At 28.4% G+C, this 22541-nt stretch overlaps 5 protein-coding genes across 7 annotated transcripts; 1 reads left to right on the forward strand and 4 right to left on the reverse strand.

Moving 5' to 3' along the window:
- Positions 1 to 1995: 1995 nt before the first annotated feature.
- Sur-8 (leucine-rich repeat protein shoc-2) lies at positions 1996 to 6112 on the reverse strand. Of its 3 annotated transcripts, none has more exons than XM_075821537.1 (10): positions 5432 to 6112; positions 4728 to 5349; positions 4235 to 4651; positions 4067 to 4162; positions 3880 to 4000; positions 3697 to 3805; positions 3417 to 3615; positions 3032 to 3359; positions 2779 to 2916; positions 1996 to 2451 (listed from the first exon to the last, which is right to left on the reverse strand). In XM_075821537.1, exons 2-10 carry the CDS (start codon positions 5082 to 5084, stop codon positions 2249 to 2251), a joined length of 1968 nt encoding a protein of 655 aa, XP_075677652.1. In that variant the 5' UTR covers positions 5085 to 5349; positions 5432 to 6112; the 3' UTR covers positions 1996 to 2248. The 3 variants fall into 3 exon arrangements, with proteins under 3 accessions (XP_075677652.1, XP_075677651.1, XP_075677650.1); XM_075821536.1 differs by having other exon boundaries at positions 5425 to 6112; XM_075821535.1 differs by having other exon boundaries at positions 5418 to 6112.
- A 4537-nt stretch (positions 6113 to 10649) lies between these two features.
- On the reverse strand, positions 10650 to 13104 carry LOC113790080 (protein-associating with the carboxyl-terminal domain of ezrin). The gene is made up of 2 exons (XM_075821534.1): positions 12811 to 13104; positions 10650 to 12733 (listed from the first exon to the last, which is right to left on the reverse strand). The coding sequence occupies exons 1-2, from the start codon at positions 12964 to 12966 to the stop codon at positions 10706 to 10708; spliced, it is 2184 nt and encodes a 727-aa protein (XP_075677649.1). The 5' UTR covers positions 12967 to 13104; the 3' UTR covers positions 10650 to 10705.
- A 27-nt stretch (positions 13105 to 13131) lies between these two features.
- On the forward strand, positions 13132 to 15059 carry LOC113790081 (WD repeat domain-containing protein 83-like). The gene is made up of 5 exons (XM_027339696.2): positions 13132 to 13284; positions 13348 to 13818; positions 13895 to 14003; positions 14060 to 14174; positions 14251 to 15059. Exons 1-5 carry the CDS (start codon positions 13212 to 13214, stop codon positions 14383 to 14385), a joined length of 903 nt encoding a protein of 300 aa, XP_027195497.2. The 5' UTR covers positions 13132 to 13211; the 3' UTR covers positions 14386 to 15059.
- On the reverse strand, positions 14388 to 18461 carry LOC113790078 (ubiquitin-protein ligase E3C). The gene is made up of 6 exons (XM_027339693.2): positions 18180 to 18461; positions 17975 to 18103; positions 17723 to 17908; positions 16541 to 17658; positions 14992 to 16468; positions 14388 to 14917 (listed from the first exon to the last, which is right to left on the reverse strand). Exons 1-6 carry the CDS (start codon positions 18249 to 18251, stop codon positions 14459 to 14461), a joined length of 3441 nt encoding a protein of 1146 aa, XP_027195494.2. The 5' UTR covers positions 18252 to 18461; the 3' UTR covers positions 14388 to 14458.
- A 37-nt stretch (positions 18462 to 18498) lies between these two features.
- Positions 18499 to 22478, reverse strand: LOC113790079 (uncharacterized). Its single transcript, XM_027339694.2, has one exon. The coding sequence runs from the start codon at positions 21887 to 21889 to the stop codon at positions 18638 to 18640; it is 3252 nt and encodes a 1083-aa protein (XP_027195495.2). The 5' UTR covers positions 21890 to 22478; the 3' UTR covers positions 18499 to 18637.
- Positions 22479 to 22541: the final 63 nt, after the last annotated feature.

Genomic DNA, 22541 nt, shown 5'->3' on the forward strand with positions numbered 1-22541 from the left:
GAAAGAAAAGAAAAGAAAAGAAAAAAGTCAATTTTAACCATTCGAATGGAACTAATAGGTTTTTTTCGTATTTTTCGTAAATACCTACCTATCTAATCTTGAAGGCAAGAAAGTCAAAAGAAAAAGCCAAAAAACTGTACCGAAAAGCCAAGAAAAGACGACGATAGACAACACGCAAATTGCCTAAATGCAATATGCAATAACGTTATTTTTCTTTTTTTCAAGATTGGATCATCATCATCATCATCATGATTATAATGATGATGATTATAATTATAATTATGACGATGATTATGATTATAATGATGATGATAATAATGATAATTAATTGCCCGAATATTCAGATCATTTCATTATTTTTCATTATTATTTTGTAAAGTTAGTTTAGTCGAAAAAAAATTAGTTTTATATCAAATAAATAAAGTAAATATGTTTAGAGATGGGGATGGTGGTGGGGGTAGTTTTTTTTCTTGGATGGGGTTAAAATTTTCAAGATAACCGTTGTTTTATCCAAACAAGTTTTGATGGGTTTGGAAAATGTTCAAGAGCTAATGAGAAAGAAAAATGATTAAAAATTTGTAACTGGATATTTTCATTTTATGATTTATAGTTCCTGTACCGATAACAAACCGATAACAAACTTTGTTTTTCCTGCCATCATTACCGAAAAAAATAATGATTAGGATAATCTTTCAACAACAACAAGAAGAAGAATCTCCTTTATGAAACAAACACGAATCATCTCCTTTTTTTTTGAAAATAAAGATTATTTTTTATTCAATTTTTTTTAAATCCGTTATTATTATTATTAATATACGATAATCACGAACAACAAGGGAAACAAAAATTATGATTCAATGATGATGAATTATTTTCACATTTTTTGGATTTTTGATTCGAAAAAAAGAAGAAAAAAAATTTAACAAGAAAATGTTCCAAAAGAGGAATTCAGGGTTAATTCTTTTTTTTTACATTTTTGAAATTTGATGATGAATGAATGAATGAATGTCATCTTCAAAGCGTAAAGTCTGTTTTTTTCGGTAATTCTATAATTCGGTAATTCTAATCGACTAAAATGTTTACTTTGTTTTGTTTTGTTTTTTGTAACAGTCATTATTATTATTATTATCGAAAGCCATTAACTACTTGGAAACAAAAAAAAAAAAAAATGGTCAGCCAAATCAGTTTTGTCAAAGATCAGCGAAAATAAACGAACGGAAAATTCCATTTGTGAAAATCAAATTATATTCGAGGAAAAACAAAAAAAAAGTAAAATTTTGTCTTTTTTTTTGTAAATTACATTTGTCATTTTGTTTGTTTGTACCTATGTTTTTTCTGTTTTTGTGATTGAAATTGGATTTATTTCGATTATGATTTCTATTTTCAGTCATCAGAGTTTATCAGAGCATTTTGTCGTTGATAATAATAATGTTTGATGTTCTTTTTTCTTAGTTTCAGTAGGGACAAGGACAATAAGGGGTTAACAAAAAAAAATCATCAACAAAACAGGTGAAGGAAAAAATGGGATTCCAAAAAATAAAATAAAAATCCTTTTACATCAAAAAATATATGTATAAGTATGGCATTATTATCGTCGTTATAAATATAAATTTTTCCATATGTATAGAGAGAAAGAATATATTTCTGTTTTTGTTGGTGATTTTGTAATATTTATAATAATGATTTTGTATTTTGTTTGATTGATTGATGAATCAACGAAACGAAATGAACGAAACGAAGAAGAAGAAGAAGCGAGGAATCAATTGATGATAATAGTAATTTTTGTTGTTTGTAAATTTCTTTGTAATTTTTGTTTGTAAATTTCTTTGTAATTTTTTTGTTTCATTTTTGTCGTTGTTGTTGTTGAAAAAAAATGTATAGATTATATCCATATAATAATGATGAATGAATGAATGATGATGATGATGATGGGAACAAATAATGATCAGAATGATGATGATTGAACAGGTAGGAAATGATTATGATGATGATGATGATGATAATGATGAGAAAAAAAAACGTATTTATCCAGTAGTATAATCAGGCGAAAGGTTTGGATTTCCTCTTCAGCGAAAAATTAAAAAGAAATTAAGCATTTTTGTTTACTTTCTTGATCGGTGTTTTCCATTTCAGGAATCGTATATATTGAATGAATTGAAATGAAATAACGATAATGATGATGAGGATTTACAAATGTCGTTTTTTGTTTTTTGTTTTAAATTGTTGAATTAAAATTTTGAAATGAATATCACATACGATAAGGACCTTTCATTTTAAGATATTGTATAACTAATGAAGGACCACCATTAACAATATCGGTTGGAAATTGTGATAATGGACAATTTTCAATACTCATTATTTGTAGATTGGCACAAAGTGCAAGTTCAAACGGAAGATAATGTAAATTTGGATTATCATTTATATATAATGATTCTAAATTTTCCAATGTACCTGTTTTGATTTAATAAATGAATAAAAAAAAACGAGAAAAGAAAAGAAAGTTAGAGAACAAAAAAAGCAATGTGAAATAGACAAAAGGGGGCAGACAAACAAGTGTAAAAAAAGTGGATAATCAAATCGGAATGTCGATCGATTCGATTGTTATCCAAAAAAAAAAAAAAAAACACAATTCGGTCAACAGACAGTGTGTGTGTGTGTGAGAGAGATAAAATGGATGGCCAATTCATCATTTACATGGTGGCCATTATTATGAATTATGAATTTCAAAAAGAGACAAGAAAAGAAAAAAAACACATGCAGAGAGACAATAATACTAACCAATTTCTTCAGGAAGTGTAGTTAAATTATTTTCACCAACACTTAAATAAGTTAGTTTAGTTAGATGACCTATTGCTCTAGGTATAGATGTTAATTGATTATTTTGTAATACTAAACGTTGTAATTCGCTTAGATAACCTAGATATTTGTTGAAAAAAACAAAACGAAAAAACAAAACAGAATAAACGAATTAAGGACAACAAAAAAAAATCAATATGATCGATCAATCAATCAATCAAAAATTTTTTCTTACCAATTTCATTTGGTAATGATTCTAAACGATTTTCTTCCAATTCTAATATCCTCAATTTTCTTAATCGTCCAATTGTTGATGGTAAACGTTTTAAATTATTATTTGATATAATTAATACTTCTAAATTTTCTAAATGTTCAATATCATCGGGTATTTTTGGCAGCTGATTTGTTCCAAGATTAAGCTCGACCATATTAATCCATGTACCAATATCTAATGGTAATGATGTTAATTGATTGTCAACCATATTTAATTTAGTTAAATTGGCAGCTCTTGAAAATATACCGAATGGTATTTTTGTTATTTTATTATGTTCCATATTGATTGACTGCATTAGAAAAATTTTTTTGAATTTTGAATTTCAGAGTGGAAAGGATTTACTTACATGTACAGTACAAAATTGTGATGGACCACCAATCGGATATGATGTAAAATTATTTCTTGATAAAGTTAATGTTGACAAATTCGAAAGACTAGATAAAAGACCATCCGGCAATTGTGATAATGAATTATTTTCAACATTAAATTCAGTTAATTTTACACAATTGCTTAACGACCTTGGCACTGATATAAGGCGATTGTATCTGATTTTTTTTTTGATGAAAATTTTTTTTTAAAAAAATAACGAAATTCTGCGATTCAAAAGTTACAACAAAATTACTTACCTTAAACCAAGTCTTGAAAGATTAATTAAATTACCAATACTGTTTGGTATATCAACAAGCTCATTATGATGAACATCTAATGTTGTTAGCTGTATACAATTACCGATTTCTGATGAAAAAACGAATTCCGATTATAAGATTTATAATTCAAAAATCAATCAATCAATCAAAAATCAAACAAACCTGATGGTAAATGTTCAATATGATTATTTGAAACATCCAATGTAACTAATTGTATTAATTTTCCAATACCACCAGGTAATTCTTTTATTTTATTTTCACGTAAACTTAACATTGTTAGATTCTGTTGTTTTTTTTGAGAACAAAAAAATGTAAAAATTTTCGGAACAAAATTCAATCAAAAACTCACCGTTAGATTGGATAATTCTTCACTAACAGTACGTATTCGATTAAAACGTAATAATAATGTTGTCAAAGATGTTAAACGATAAACAACATCAGGTATCTTTGATTTAAAAAAAATTAACCATCAATTTACTTATTGGGGTCATCAGGTTTTTTTTCGATTAACACTTACCTCATTCAATTTATTATGTCTCAGATCTAATACTTTTAAATGTTTTAAATTTGAAAGACTATCAGGTAAACTTGTTAATGAATTTTCATTCACTGCTAATTTTTCCAAATTAACCAAACAACCAATTTCATTTGGTAATGTTATTAGCTTATTTTGATAAAGATAACATTCAACTAATTGTGTTAAATCACGTATCGATACAGGTAATGATGATAAATTTGATTTAGTCAGATCAAAACTTTTACAACCATCTTCTTTACATTTTTGTATTTTTTTATCAACATCTAAACCACTTTGTATTGATGGTTTTTTCCGGGTGGTTGCTGGTTTAGGTTTTGTTTGGCCAGGTGAATGTATCATTACCTGTTTTGGTTTTGAACCAAAATCACTTGATGAACTTATTGATGATTTTTTATCCTTTTTTTTGAAACGAAACAAAAAACAAAAATTCAAATTAAAAATCCAATTGAAAAAACAGTAAAAAACATCATACTTTGAATGGAAAATCACGACTAGTTGATGGTTGATCAAATGGACTTGGTGGCGGTATTGGTTCATCACAAATAAATGAACTAGCCGTTGCTGTTGTTGTTGTTGCCATCGATAATGATGATGTTTGACCACCACCACCACCAACCACACCAGGTAATGAACTAGTTTGACATTCAGATTCAGGTGAACTAGGACTTAATGCTGCGGAAGCGATTGTTGTTGTTGCGGCTGCTGTCGTACTAGCGATTGATTCTGTCGTCGTCGTCGTTGATGTTGGATCGATTAACGAGGCAGCTGCGGTGGTTGTTTGTACATTTTCCAATTTATCTTTACCTGTTTTACTTTGCTTTCTCATCATTACATATTTTATGTGTTAATTCAAACGATGCTTTTTTGTTTTGTTTGTTTGTTCCGTCAATATTTGGATTTTCAAATTTTTTTTCCGAAAATAAAAAATACTTTAAAAATTCTTGATTTATAGATTGAGCGCAATTGATTGATTTGATAATGATGATAAACGTTGATAATGATCGTTGAGAATTTTCAATGTTTTTAAAAATGTTTTGTTTCAACAGGATGATAATTTGAGCAATGTTTGTTTGTTGTCGTCGTTCCAATAATTCCTGTTTGATTAAATAAAATTATTATTAGTAAAAAAATTTTGATAAAAAGAAACAAAAGTTTGATTTACAAATTACAAATTACAAAAACAAAAAAATCGATAATGATGCTTTTCTGTAAAATAATATCGAGAATTTGATCAGTCAAATCGAACGTTCGATTTTCCAGAGGAAACATTCGATTTTTTTTTTTTTGGTTTCTTAGATTTTTGCATTCGAAATCAATCAAAAAGTGATAAATTTCAATGTTGTATTGTGCACGTAATCATCTTCATACAAGCAAAAACAAGACAAAAAAACAAGACACGACAAGATCTGATTGCAAATCAAAAATTATATGATAACGGTGGTGGTAATCTGATGATGATAATGATGATATCGTTGTCGATGATGATGATATGCAAAAAAACAAACAAACACTACAGTGACACAGATTCTTTGATGTTTTTTTTAGATCAATTTTTTGTTTTGTTCAATAATGATTGATTGATTTTTTTCAATTGAAATTCGGTCAAAACGAAATCAAAACGAAAGAATCGAAAAAAAACCGGCAAACATTTTGGTCAATGATTTATCTCTCAGCAAACTGAGACTTTTGAGCATCATTTTTTTAAAAAGAAATTTCTGAATGTTTGTTTTCCAGCCATTGATGATGATCAAGAATCGAAAAGAATTTGAGAATTTATTTTATTCTTGAAAAAGAAAAAAAGAAAAAATGTGAATAAAAATGCATCCATCCATGCATGCTGCTGCTGCTGCTCAAAATATCACTAACAAAAAAAAAAATATCTTCTTTTTGAAATTCTAAACAATAGATGGCGTTGCGTCATTTTTTTTTTTTGAAAAAAATTTTCCAGAAAACAATCTCTGCACTTAGAAATCACATTCATTTTTTTCCGGAAAAATTTCTTTACTTTTTTTTCATTCATTGATCAGTGATTGATTGATTGATCAGTGATTGATGCAAATAGCTAAAATTTTCGCTATTGAGAAATAAAGTGTCGAAAGAGTTGAAAGAAATTAAAAAAAAATTGCTTCAAATTGGAGCAATAATTTTTTTGGAGAAAAAAAATTGCACATCCATTTCTGACTAACTGACTGACTGACTGAATAATTGAATTGCAAGGTGAAATGAATCATCATCATCATCATCATCATCACCATTAACAAAACAGAATCAACAGAATATTCATTATGCAACAGAAGCAACAGAATTTTAAAAAAAAAATTAAAAAACTGAAAAAAACACTGCTGGACACGAATGGACACTGCTGTGTTTGCATTTGTAAATGCAATGTATACATGGGATGTTTAAAAAACAAAATTTACTTACCCAAAAAAGTCTAATGATGATGATGATGATATTGTTGTGGTTTGCAAATGAAATTGCAATCGAAATTGCAATGATCAAAAAAGCTAAAAGAAAACCATATTTTATCGATAAAGAATCTTCATTTATTTGATGATAATAATGTTGATGATTGAAACAGAAATTCTTTCGTTCACAGAATCTGAAACAACAGAATTTGCAACAGAAAAGCGACTTGAGAGATTTGCAGAAAACAAACGACAGAAAAAGATTTGCGATAAATAACAAAGCAAATTTATTATTTTTTTGGTTTGAAAAATAAAAAATATCCAAACTAATACATCAGAATCCAAAAAAAGGAGAGAAAAAATCTTTTTCAATTTTTTTGATTTTCTTCAATGAAATGAGGCACGCACAAGTGATATGATCACTATGATGATGTTGTTGTTGTTGGTGGTGGTGGTGATGTTGATGATGGTAGCATGCTGGATTCTTTTTCCATCATCAGATGAACCATTGAATTCTGGACAACTAACCAACCAACCAACCAACCACCAACAGAATCACAGAATGAAAACCGACGACAAAAACGCGCATGCGTGCATCAAATTTTTTCAAATTTTCAATGTTTTTTTATTTTCAAAATGAAATTATTATTATCAAATTTTTTTTTTTTTTTGGAACAGAATTTCAATTGAAAACATTGCTGAATCCAGAATATATTATTAACCAATCACATCAGATATTTGAATAAATATTTTTTTTTCGGTTTGCGAAAATTTTCTCAAAAAAAAATTCTCTCAATCCACATCCATATCCAAGAATGCATTGATGTTCCAGCAATGTTCCCGAAATGTTCCGCCAAAAAACAATGTTCCAGTGATGTTATCTTCACCAAAAATGTAGCGGCATCGTTTATTACTTCTCTCTCTCTCTCTCTTGTGGGTGTGAAAAAGGCATTGTATAAAAGACGAAGAAGAAGAAGAAGAAAAACAAAGAAAAAGAAAATTTGGAACAACGAAAATAAATTCCTGGATGACATAGACCTAGTTTTGCTTTGTTTTTGCCGAAAAAAAACATCAGAAATGTCAGTCTCGGAATGGCTAAACTTGTTGTTGTTGTTGGTTATTCTGTTATGGAATCGATCCAGCGAATTGCGCATCAACCAAACGATCATCATAACAGATATTATCAACAACAACAGCAGGTGTGATATACGATATCTAAAGAATTTTTAGTGATTTTTTTTCCTGTTTGTTTGTTTGTTGTTAAAGGGTTAACTAAAATGTAACAAGCCAAAAAATTTAATGATTGATTTTGTATTGAAAAAAAAATTCTGTATTTTGAAAAAAATCTTTCGGAAATTTTATTTTCGGAAACTTTTTTTTTATTTTCGGGAAAATTTCCGACTAAATATCGAAACCTCGAAAAATAGATAACGAAAATTTGATAAACCAGAAAAAAATAGATGTGCAAATGAAACAAAACAAAACAAACAACCAAAACAAAACAAAACAAAGCATCACATATCATCCAGGTTTCCAAAATTTCCTTTTCCAGCAATGTTCCCGAAAAGAAAACGGCCATGGAATTTTTTTTTTTTTTTGTCTTGCATGGCCATCACATATTCGCGCGCACAGATTTTTTTCATATGTTTTTTTTGGATGTAAAAACAAACGAAGAAGAAATTCCCATTAAAAAAAAATATTCCAAAATCCCAGATATATGTGTGACGTATGATTATCATCATCATCATCATCGACAACATCAACAACAACAACAACAGAATTCGTGGGCGCCATGATGATGATGATAACAACAACAACAACCTATATACTAAAAACAAACAAACCAATAACGTAAATATAGAATTTTTTTTTTTTTTTTTTTTTGGCTGAAAATAAACCCGAAAAAACGAAGAGTTAGTTTCATATATTGAGCAAGAATATAGAATATTCTAAAATTAGGTCATCCAGGATCGAAATAGTCAATTTTTTTTTTTTTTTTTTTTGTTTGGTTCAATGTTGATTCGCGCTACTTTTTTTGTTTTGGATTCTGCTTCTTCTTTGGCTGACTTTTTTTTTTTTTTGGTGAACTCGATTCGATGTGATGGCGCCAATGCTCGGTTATGTTTTTTTTTCGGTAAAAATGTGTCGAGAGAGAGAGAGAGAGAGAGAAAAATTATACCCGGAATTCATAATATTTTTTTTTTTATTTCGGGTGACCATGACTGACTGACTGACTTACTAAAGTTGAATTGAATTGAATTTGAATGGTTGGTTGATTCGATCCTGGATTTTTTTTTTTCTTTTTTTTTTTGTTTGGAAAAAAAATTTGTTGTTGATGATGTTTGTGTGTGTGTGTAAAAAAAAGTCAGAAGAAAAAGAATCAGTGAAAAACTGGGTGACGCCAGTGTTGAATAAACGAAAACGTCAAAAAACAAGCAAGCAAGCAAACGAACAAAAAAAAAAAATCATATCAGTTTCTTTCTTCTTTTGATTTTTTTCGATAATTTTTCAAAGATTGACCCAGGGAAAGTTTCCAGGATTTTTCTTTTCGATAAAAAAATCTTCGAACAAACTTACGTTATGTGAATATTTGATTGTTTCGAAATGATAGCCATCATTGATGGATTAGACAAAACAATGTTTTTTTTTCTCTCTCTCTTCTTATTTCGAATCCCGGACAAAATTTTTTTTTCTTCTGTTTTTGGTTTTTTCCCGTTCAAGGCCGGTATATATGGTTTTCCCCCCCTGTGTGTGTGTGTGTGGGAGTAGGTGTGTGTGAGGGAGTTTGCTGGTGGTGTGTAGGAGTCAGAATAGAGAATGTCAGAATCAATTGGGAAATGAAACCAAAAACACAAAACGAAACAAGAACAAAAATCAAATAAGCAAGCAACAAAAAAAAAAAAAATCGATGCCGATAGCGTCATTCAATATATAATAATGATAATAAAAGTAAAATTCAAACGACAGGAATTATGATTTTTTTTTCTTCTTCTTACCAGTCAAGTGCAAGTTTTCTTTTTTTCTTGTCAATCGCCTTACCTATAATTCACCTTATCATTCAATCGATTCACGATTTATTAGCTTTTTTCTATTAAGACAATAATATGGTAAAGTTAGTTGATGATAAGTTTGATTTGAATCGATTTCTGTTTTTGAATAAAATTTTCTTTCTCTCTCTGCGTGTAGGTGTGTAGGTGTGTTGAAAAGATGAATTGATTGTCGAAGGTTAATGATTGTCGTTGATTTTTATCTTTTTGTTTTTTTTTTTTGTTTGATTATTGTCCAGGATATCCAGGATATTCCAATCCATATTTTTTTTTGATAAAAATTTTTTTCTATTTGAATTTGAACAAAATTCTTTCGTTTTTTTTTCGCTCTGTGTGTGTGTGTGCGTAATTGGATTTGCAATCAGAAGAATTTTCTTGAAAGAAAATTTTCTAAAAAAGAATTTTAATGGGTCAAAAATAGGCGTAAAGAAAGAAAATTTGTTTCAAACTTTTGCAAAAAAAAAAAGTAGTGTGTGTGGGTGTTAAATGTTGTTGCTTTGTTGTTGTTGTTGTTGTTGTTTCGATTCTTAGATAAAACAACAACAACAACAACAACAAAAATCATATTCAATATTTGATAAGATAGATTTTTTGTTGTTGTTTTTTTTTGTCTGATTTGATTGACGCAATCAAATCAGACAAATAAACAAAACAAAACAAAATGACCAGCAAGAATCTAAACAGGTGTTTACCAACTTACCATCATCATAATCAAATCGAATGAATTTTGATTTGATTTTTTTGCAATTTTCGAAATGAAGTTTTTTGAAATAAAATTTTGTTGCAAAATTAAAATTCCGAAAACCAAAAAACCAAAAAATGCAAAAAAAATGAAAATTTCGAATCATTTTCACAGTTTCGAATGATAAGGATTCGAAAAAAAAACTAGTTACAGTAACGCCATCTATGATTGAATTTTGATTGAAAAATCTCAAAAGCTAAAAAGTTACTTTTTTTTATAAATTTTTTTTTTATTTTTTTTTTAAATTTTCAATTCATTTAACAACATCTGTTGTTTGATTGTCTTTAGTATCATCTTTTTCGCCATCATTATCATCGTTGTTGTTGTTGTCGTTAACCGTTCCATTCAAATCATCATTCCAATCAAAACAACCACCACCACCACCATCATCATCATTCCAACCGATATGATTTTGATCGAAATCATTTTTATCCGCAAAAATACTTGAATCAATACGGATTGATTGTTGCAAATCATCATCATCCGAACCAATCGATGGTTCAGATTCTTTTTTCATTGCATCGTTTTTGATCGGTGTTTTTGAATCCAAATGAGAATTTCGATGATTAAAATTCACCACTGGTGCCATATCCATAAAAAGATTATCAATTTCTTTACTATGATTTACATGATTGAAATCAATTTCTTTTATATCGAATGTTTTAAAATTTTCTTCCAATTTTTTTACTTTTTTCATTAATTTTACCGAATCACTTTTATTATTGCTTGTCATTAAGGTTGATTGCTGCGGCTGAATCGTTAATTGTTCATTTGGTTCCCAGCCTGGCCATTCCTCATCATCATCATCATCACCATATTGCAAATTGTTAACCCTTGAGCCTGATAATGGGAATTTATTGCTATTGATATTTTCATTCGAAATTGTTTCACCACCATCAGGTGAACTACGTTCAAATATAACTAATTTCTGATGATGATCATCATTATCATCAAAAATGCTTGATGATTTTGTACTGTCGAAAGAATTTCTTCGACCAACAGAAGCATTATTATCCATTGATTTGATCGAATCATTTTCACCATTATTATTATCGGAAACATTTGTTGAAAAATATCTGATACGATTCATACCACCACCAAGTACATCACAAACACCAAATAAATCAATCAGTGTTGCAATCGAACGAAATGTTAATGATACTAATTCTTTATCCAAATCTTTTATACCTAATAAAATTTGTGGTAGAAGAATTTTTTTCAAACATTGTTTCGATACACAACGACCATAATGTGGAAGATATTTCAGTAAAAGGATACGTATTTTATAATCATGTACACAATATAATTTCATTAAATGTGGTATAATTGATTTACGATAAATTTGTTCATTGATGAATGGTTTTAATGTGATTGTTTCACCATTGGTCAAAAGATATTGTTGATTCGGTGAGTTTTCATCGTTTTTCAATGATAACGATGATAATGGTATAAGAAAATAAGGCATAACATTATTATAAACTAAACGATTTGACATTATAAATCTTGAGCTAACAATCATTGTAAATATATTTACAACTAATGATTGATCTGGAAATTTTTGTAAATTTTCAATAAGATTTTCAAGAAAATTAAATTTTTCCCGATCATTATATTGACTAAAATTACTTAGAAATTGTCGAAGCTGTACAAATGGACAATTTTTAAATAATGGATCTTCAAGTATCGATTGTATTGATGATGGTCTTTCCGAGGGTTTCGATTGGAAAAAATTTTCCAGCAATTTTTTGGCCATAAAATTATGATTATTTGGATCGGATTTTGGTTGAACGTTGTTTGAAACGTCGTAAAACAATTCCTGTATTAATATTACAAACGAATAAATATCTCGTTGATGAATATCGTTTGTAGATTTGATTAAATGATTTGATTGATTGTCGATTTGACGAATTTCAGGTGGTAAAATCTCAAGTGAAGCATTTTGTTTATGAAAATTTAAAAGATTTTCGAAAAAATCCACGGTTTCCGATTCGATTGTACTACACCAATACAGTGATCCAATTTTCCATAATTCATTTGGATCATTTTTTGATATAAATATTGAATCAATCGATAAATTATTTAGGGATATATGACAAATTTGATGTAGAAATGTTATGGCTTCACCAATATTATATAGGCCACTTAAACGTAAAAATCGATGATAATGTTCGAATATTTGTCGTAATGGTATTACTGGTTCGGTTAGAATGTATTTTTTATTCTTATAAATACCAGATTCATAAAATTTAACCAAATATGGATGACGTATATGTTTCCATTTCTGAAATGAAAAAAAACAATGAAAAAACAATCATCAAGAATCGAATCAAAAGAATCGAATTGAATCATTACACTAACCATAAAATCATAACAATAATCATTATTTTGAATAATAAACACACTAAATGATTGATTTTCATGTTTAGCATCAAATAATGACCATTGTTTTGTTTGAAATTCTGATTTACATGAAACATTACATTTTTTTAATATACTTGTTTCGTTTCCCATCATACAATTAATCCGTTGTTTTCATTGATTGAATCATCCAAAAGTTGATTTAATTTTAATTTAATGACACGCCGCTTATTGAATCATCAACATATCAAAACAACAAAGTTTGATTTGTTTAAGTTTGTTGTCGATGTTTTGATGATAAAAACTTGCATTGATTCACCGTTAGATGGCGATACATTTTTTGCTTTTTTTTTGGTGATAAATTCTTCGAATATTTTTGATTATTTTGATTCAAGTGAAAAATGAATTTAACTTGTCAAATTGAACATTCATTTGATTGTCATCAAGGTGCTATACGTAAAGTTACATTGAATGGTAAATATCTATTATCTAATCGAAAAAGTTTTAATTTCTTTTTGTTTTTGCAATTTACAAAAGTTGATGGTGAATATTGTCTTACATGTGGTAGTGATAAAACAATAAAATTATGGAATCCACGAAAACAATTATTATTGAAAACATATTCTGGACATGGTTTCGAAGTAATGGATGTTGATTGTAGTTGTGATAGTAGTCAACTAATATCGGGTAGTCATGATAAAACTTTGATTTTATGGGATGTAACAACTGGTCAACCATTGCGTCGTTTACGTGCACATATTGCTGTTGTTAATGTTGTTCGTTTTAATGAAGATTCAACTGTATTTGTTTCCGGATCATTAGATGGTATGGTTAAAATATGGGATGGAAAAAGTAATTCCAGAGAACCAATCCAAGTACTGGATGAAGCAAAAGATAGTATATCATATTTAGCTATAACTGATCATGAAATTGCAACCGTTTCATTGGATCATCATTTACGTCGTTATGATATACGAAAAGGAATTATGGAAGCTGATAATCTGCATTGTGAGTTTTTGTTGTCATGTTTGTTTTTCAATGTAAATACCAATGATGATTATTTCATCTTTTTGTTTCACATTAGCACCATTAACATATGTAAATTTTACAAACGATAGTCAATGTATGCTGGTTAGTGGTATGAATAATCTATTGAAACTTGTTGATAAATCAAGTGGCCAAATTCTAGCATCGTAAGTAAATTTCATTGAATAATTTAGAATGATAATTTCATTGAATAATATAATAGATTCGAAGGCCATTTAAATCAAAAATATCGTATCGATAATGGTTTTCTTGATAATGATTCATTAATCATATCTGGTTCGGAAGATGGAAATATTTATATTTGGTCATTACTTGAAGTAATTGAATTAGTAAAACATTTTTTTTTCAAAATTGATTTTTATTATTTTCATTTTTTTTTATTTAAATTCACAGGGTACAATTGTAGCAAAATTACCGCACAAACAAAAAGTGATACATACATTTGCTATACATCCTACTAAAATGGAATTAATAAGCGGTGCTGAAAATAAAGTTCATATTTGGCAAATTACAAAAAAAACAAATTGAAATGAAAACGAAACAAATTAAAATGTTATTATTATTCAGTATATTGGAAGAAGTAATGGAAGTAAAATTTTGTTCAACTTAATTCAAAACCGGATCCCGAATTAATAGCATAAACAAGTTTTTCTTTCAACGATTTTTTATCATATATTTCGGGTAATTTTAATAAATTCATACATGTTGATGATGTTGGCAAACGTTCCGGATCAGGACCTGCATTCTGTATACAAAATGCTGGACATAAATCTTTAAAACCTAATAATGGTGGTCTTGAACATGATGTAACAAATTTTAAAAATTTACGTTTATCATTTTCTTCAAATTCACGTAATACTTCCCAAAAATTTTGTATAACTTGATGATCTGAATTATAATTACCCGTATAAACAGTATGTTGCCATAAATCATCAATATCGATCGGTGTTGGTGCACCCGATATTAATATCTGCAATTCTTTTGTATCAAACATTTTGATCCAATCAAAATTGACAACATTATAGAAACCTTTTTTAAATGCAGCACATTGTCCACGAATCTGTTGCCAAAAAAAGAAAGTGATTTTTATTGAAAAAAAGATTGAAAACATGTAAATTCTCACACAATCCTCACCTGTTTATTTAATTTATAATCAGCCATAAGATGAATATATTCAATACGATTTTGATTCGTAACAGTAATATTTGTACCATTTGGTTTTAATTCTTCAATTTTATTTGTACCAAAATCAGATTGTACTGCTGTAAAATCCAATCCTAAATCGGAAACATCACCGATATAATTTTTTAATGATATTAAATTTTTATATAAAACAGGATCCAATGATGCCAGATGATTAATTTCAATATCCGAATTAACCGTTAGAATTTTGGCCAAAAAAAATGGTGCAAATGGTAATTCAATAAGCATATGTTCATAGATAGCTTTACCCAACAACCGACCAATAAAATAATAATGACTATCACTATTATCATATAAAATTTGAGCGGATGGATTTGGATAAAGAAAACCATCTTGTGTTAGTTTGAATAGGCCACGATTAGGATCGAATGCTGATTTCAATGCTTCGGCTAAAAATTCACGAAAAACACCACCACCATCAACACCGGTTTCTTCCAGACCAAGTGCCGAAACTAATTGTACACGAATGATTTTTTTCATCGATGGAAACAATGTTGGTGATAATTTTTCAAACGAATCTTCATAAACATAATTTCGTCGTATGGTTACAGTACGACCATGAATAACTTCATAAAAATTTGTTTCATGATTTTGTTTATCATAAGTGATCAGGGATTGCATTATTTTTACACGATCACAAAATGATGCTACAAACGGTAATTCCTGTATCAATGTTACATTGATTACATCTTTCACTGAAATTGGCGAACCATGTTGAATAATTTCATCACGATTCATATGTTTAATTCCACGAAATTCTTGATATAACCGACGTCGTTGTTTGATGGCAATATTAAAATTTTGTGGCAAAATACTTATACATGTACGTTTCGATATCCAATGATTTTCCGGACAAAATTTCTGTCTTATATCACGACCATAAATATGTCGTAATAATCGTAATAGATTTCGTAATAATAAACTCCAACAATTTATACTAAATTCATCTTGGATAGTTTCTTCAACACCAAATCCAAATAAATTGATTTTATAATTAATAATACGTCTATCTTGATAGGCTAATTCTATTAATGAAATACCAGCATCACGTAATATTGAACTCATCGCGATAATTTCATCAAGTTTAAATGGTAATACACTATAATTATAAACAGATATTATATTATTTTCTAAACTACCATTATCAACATTATTACGAAGATATTCATTAAAAAATTCAACATCATCTAATGTTTGTAGAAAATAATTAAATAATGCACAGAATATTGTTAAATGTGGTATAAATTGTGGCCAATCAAATGATGAATTCAATAGACCACGTGATAATATCTGTATATATGTTGATGGTATTGATTCAGTAAATGGCATTACAGTACCACATTCATTTAAAACAAAATTCCATAATTTTTTCAAAAAATTTGAATTAAATGCTAATGTATGTAGCAATCTATGAAAAGAGAAAAAAATGTATCAAAATTTAAAATGTATCAAAAATCAAAATGTATCAATTTTATTTTACCTATTATGATGAATTGCATTTGGATAGAAAAACAACATCAAATGACTAACACTTGATAATGAAACAAGTGCAATTTTAACCACCACCATTGAATCATCATCATTATCATTATTATCATTATCAATATTGGCCAAATGATTATCAATAAAACGAATAATTATATTACAATTTTCAGTAGTATTTAGTAGGGAAAATATTTGTTTAACATAAAATAATAATCGTTCATCTTCGGGTGTTTTTCGTTGTACTGAATCCATATAATCAAGATCTTCATCATCATCAAAATCATCATCATCGTTATTATCTTGAATTTCCATACAATCCGATGATTCATTATTATTATGATGATGATGATGATCAACCGAAAGACCACGTTTATAAATATAATTAAAACTTGGTTTTGTACGAAAATGTCCAAATAAACGTAACGAAAATAAACGCAATATATTCAGATAATTTTGTATCAATTGATGATGATTCAGTGATGATGATTGATTTGAAAATTTCATTTGATAATGTAATGGTTGTATGATTAATTTGATAACCGAATAAAATATAATCAAATATTGTTCAATGAGTATTGATTCTGAATCCAAATTCGTAAATGATTGTATAATATTTTCAATAGTTAATAATGGTGGACGATTTTGACAAATTGTTTGTAATAATTCATTCAATAATTTAAAATCATTTAAACCGGATAAAAATTGACTTAGAAAATATTCAATCAATATTGATTGATTTGTTTCATTCAAATCTTCAATGGATAACAAATGTTTAAGTAGTACGGTATAAACATTATTAAAAAATTGATCACCAATCGATTCAATAGTACGTATACGATATAATATACAACGAAGATTTTTTATATAATCATTTCGAATCAGATATGACCATATTTGTTCCATTAATCTTGAATTTAATTTATTTTCATTCAAATACAATTGAAATATGTTCAATATTAATTTAAATTCATCAAGATTATTATTTGGAAAATAATCCAATAAATTTGCCATTGCTGATGAATTATAGACGAAAATATATTTTAACCAATGTAGTTGTTGTTGTTGTGATAAAATTATTCTTTGATTTTGTAACAATAATTTATTGATGAAAATCTATTTTGAAGAAAGAAAAGTTTTACTTCAAGAATCGAGAATCAAGAATTCGAATTTTACTCACCAATCTTTCTTTATCCATTGAATATGAATAGAATCGAATAAAACGAATGGCAAGATAATGTATATCATCATATAAACGAATCGAATGTTTATGTAAATCGCCATTATTATTATTATTGTTATTAATGAAAAAATCATCACCCAATTGTGATCGTTTGGCATCGAAATCCGCACGCAAAGATTCATACTTTTGACAAACAAAACAGAAAATCAATATTGAAAGAAAAATGAATTGAAATTAAAGAATATTTACCCAATTTTTACAGGTTAAATATTTTCGTATCTGTGATTGTAATTTTATTGCAATCAATGTATGTTTACGAAATTCTTCACGTTGTTTACGTTCTTGTGCTGCTTGTTGTATAAGTTGTTCACGTTTTAGCTGAAAAAATCGAATAATGAATGAATAATGATGATTTTGATTTCGTTTGAATCCCAATATACAAAACAAAACTTACATTACGATTAACACCACCTAAACTTTGTTTAGGTTTTTGACGAAAATCACCATTAAAACATGAATTCGACATTGTTTTAAAAACAGAAAAAACGAAAATGAAAACGGAAAACTTCAAAATTCTTCGGTAAATTCTTCTGAATTATGTCAAAACGGTAAGTTTTCTTAAAACACACACTGTAAAATTTTTCAAATCAAAAAACAATTTTTTCTTTTGAAAACAAAACATGCATCGTCATGAACAACAACAACAACCAACCAAAGCCAAAATGCAAAATGCAAAAGCCAAAAAACAACAACAACAACAACAACATCGAATGTGTAAAAAAAAAAGTTTTTTAATCAATTTTTTTCAAGTTAGTGGCGCCATCTTTTGGCCATGTTTTATTTAAAAAAATTTTCAAAAAAAAAAATCAATTTTTACAAATTCAAATTCTGTTTGATTTCAATCAGAATCAATCATTGATGAATCATTGATTCATGATGATGTCGATCATGATCACGATGTGTCGATGTCGATGATGTTGATGACGATATAATCATTTTTTCATTCAATAATGTTTTGGTTAATAAACCTTGTTCTTTCATTAAATCAATATAATATCTTTCCAGTGTATTGGCCATTTTAAAATATTCCGTATCTTCACTATTAAATGTACGACAATTAAAAAATATACGTTTTATATCACAATGAAACAGATGTACATTAACATAATAATAACGTTTCAGACGTTCAGTTATTGTTGTTAAATCCATTGGAAAACGAATAACATCATAATAATTTGATGCATCACGTTCATCGATTCGTTCAATAAATGGCCATGAATCCTGGTGTGATTTTAGTTTCGCTAGAATTGATTTCAATTTCGGATATAATTCTTTTGAATGATCCGAAAAATCGATAGTATCGATTGTATCGAATTTAATTTTCGAACGATTTTTTCGTTGTATAAATGATAATGGTACCAAACGATGATCATTTGGAAATTTATATGAAAATGATTTTGATTGATTTGTTGTTTGTTTTGATTCAATCATTTTCTGTACAATTGTTCGCTGCATTAATAATATTTGTCCAATACTATTGTATGATAATCTTGAATCTAGACGACATTCCATTAATGTTGCACCATCATATTCTTTGATGAAACCATGATATTGTTCACGTGGTAATGTAACATATTCGGTAAAACCTAATTTCTTAAAATAACCAATTGCATATGAATCAGCATATGTAAGAAAATAATATATTCCTTGTGATAGATGATAATCTTTTAAATGATTCATCATTCTTGTACCATAACCTTTAACTTGTTCATCCGACGAAACGGCACAGAAAACAATTTCCGAAAATCCTTTCGATATGAATGGACGAAAATTTATACCACCAATTGCACGATAACCATTTTTTATTAATGCTAATGTCAAATGTCTTGGATCAAATACTAAACGGGTTATGTAATCTTTACCCATACGTGGTAATTGATAAGAGAATACATTCTGTATACAGATAAGCCATTGTTTAAAACGTTCATCCCATTTCTTCTGGAATTGATTATTGATCAATATGAATTGTACAGTACCATTATTATTGCCATTAGTTGAATTATTCGAATCTAAACCAAATAATGAATCATATTCGGATGTTTGTCCAATCAAAAATGATAACATATCAGTTAACATATTTGTATTAACATTGGTTACAAATGATGTATATAGCAGGCGATGAAATTCAATATTTGGTCGTATAGTTTCCAAACCATAACCAATTGATTGAATTGATTGTGAACGACAGAATCGTTTCATTGAAATTTGTTGTTGAAATATTTCCAATATATCTCGGTATAATTCACTTTTTGGTTGAAAATTTCGTAGATAATTCAAAAATAATGGCCGTTTTACTGATGATAATAATTGATTATTTATAATTAAACGATATAAATGATCTTCAGGATTACCAACAGGAAAATAATAATCAATACGTTCAGGTAGATTTAAACGTTTCGGGTTGAAATTTTCAGTTGTAAATATACCGATAATAATTTCATCATCATTCAATTTGATCAGGAATCGTTCAATCCATTCTTTTGGAAATTGATTTGGTTTCAATATAATTTTTTGCTGTTCATGATCAAGATGTTTTCGATTTGTTGTGGTCGACTGATTAATCTGATTATGAATAAAACAATAAAAAAATTTATCTTTATCACAATAATTACAGTGCGGTGGGATTAATTCCATGTCATCATCTTGATCGTCTGAATCTGAATCTGATGATGATTCTTCACAATCATCATTTTCAGAATCAATGATGCTTGGTTCCAATGTTGAATTAGGTTGCGGCTGGCAAAAAAACTTGTCAAAAATCGACTTAAATCGTAATAGACGTTCGTAAAATCGATAAAATTGTTGTAGTTTTGATTTTGTCATTGAAGAATTGCTGTTATTCTGGTTGCTGCTACTAATGATTTTTTCATCCAACAAATAATCCTGAATATTAACCAATAGGATATCGATTGATGAATGTTGTAACATTTGACGAAACTGTTTCGACCAAAATGGTTTTCCATGGTCAAGAAATTCACATTCAATATGTTCAAAATAATCTTGTACGGAATAATTATCCAAATCAGATGATGATGATGATAGGGGTTTAAAATCTTGTTTCAAATAACGTATCATCGATTGAAGATAATCAAAACCAAATATATCACAAACAAAATATAATGGAAAACATTTAGTATAACGTGGTAAAACACAAGCTGCAAACCAATGTGAATAATGTAAACTATATGATGATTGATCTTTCACTTGTGATGATCGATTATTGAATGAACGATTTTCCGTTGGTAACAATCGTACATGATTCAAATAATGAACAAAACGTCGAGACATGTTCAGTATGAATTTAACATCATCAATGTCGGTATCCAATTTGTTTAAAAGATAAATCAAATAACTACTTAATGCTTGACGTATGGATGGTTTACGTTCAAAAAGATTTCGATTAAAAATATGAATATTTTTCAATATTTCAATCAATGTTGTTGATGAAATGACAGTTTCGGAAAACAAACTTAAATTTATAGCATAATTTAGTTTTTCCATACCGGCCAACAAAATTTGTCTGCCAATTTGACCAATATTCTGCGAGAATTTTTCATAAATAAAAGCTAGAATTTCATAATCAATCAATGCATGTATCATTGCATCAATCTCTTCGGATTTTCGTAGATCCAACCGCCGTAAACCAATTTCACATTTTTCTCTTGATATTATCGGGGATTTTGTCCCCGAAATAACTAATTCATCATATGTTTTCGAAAACAAATAAATATAAAATGGTTCCCAATTTTTTACATCGGCAGCTGAAATTCGTTTCTGTGTTGATGGTGAAAATGATATTGATGATGATGGTGATGATTGAGTATGATTTGTTTGATTAATCATCATCGAAGGCAACATAAACGGTGCAATTTCATTTTGATCAGGTGTTTTACGTAGATTAAACGAAACGAAATCAATAATTTTTTCCAATTTCCGATTACGATCCCATTCATTTAGAATTTTCGAACGTTTTTGATTTAAATAATCAATTGTTTGATCATCCCAAAAATTTGTTTGAATACCGGTAAAATTTTGTTGAATATTATCGATCAATATACCAACAGTTGGTGGAAGTTCAGCCGGATTATAACGATTGTTTGACATTTTTAAAGTTTCAAATTGGATATATTTTACAAAATAATCATCATTAGCTTTGAAAATCGAAATATCAAAAAATCAAAAATCAAAAAAAGTTTTAAACTTTGAAAATTCAAAATGAGAATATTCTTGCAAATGAGCCAAACATATGTTTTTCGGAATACAGTCGTCCCTCGTACAACGCGGTTTTGTCGTTCCGCGTAGTATCGAAACCGCGTTGTACGAAATGAATGTAAAATATATTCTTTATTCTTTATTCTTCATTCTATAGAAGAAATGGCTCGTGTAGTATCGAAACCGTGTTCCGCGTAGTATCGAAACCGTGTTGTACGAGACCTACAAATAGTAGAAATATGGAAATTTGTACCGTGTTATATCGAGACCAAGGCATAAGACATAATTTTTTTTAATTTAATTATTTTGCGAATTCGATTTTTCAAAACCGCGTTGTATCGAAACCCTGACCGTGTTGTACGAGGGAAAACTGTATAATTTCGCAATTCTAGAACCGTGTTCTATCGAAACCGCGTTGTTCAAGTACCGCGTTGTACGAGGGACGACTGTAAATATTTTTATCAACCCAGTGTTGACATCTATCGGTAGAATTTTGCAGTATTTAAAAAATCAAAAAAAAAATCGAACATTTTTGAAGACCAGT

Source organism: Dermatophagoides pteronyssinus, unplaced genomic scaffold (assembly GCF_027571235.1).
Source record: "Dermatophagoides pteronyssinus isolate colony J.1.1.1.1 unplaced genomic scaffold, Derpt_VIB-CSIC_2022.12 sq0011, whole genome shotgun sequence".
NCBI classification, from domain to species: Eukaryota; Metazoa; Arthropoda; class Arachnida; order Sarcoptiformes; family Pyroglyphidae; genus Dermatophagoides; species Dermatophagoides pteronyssinus.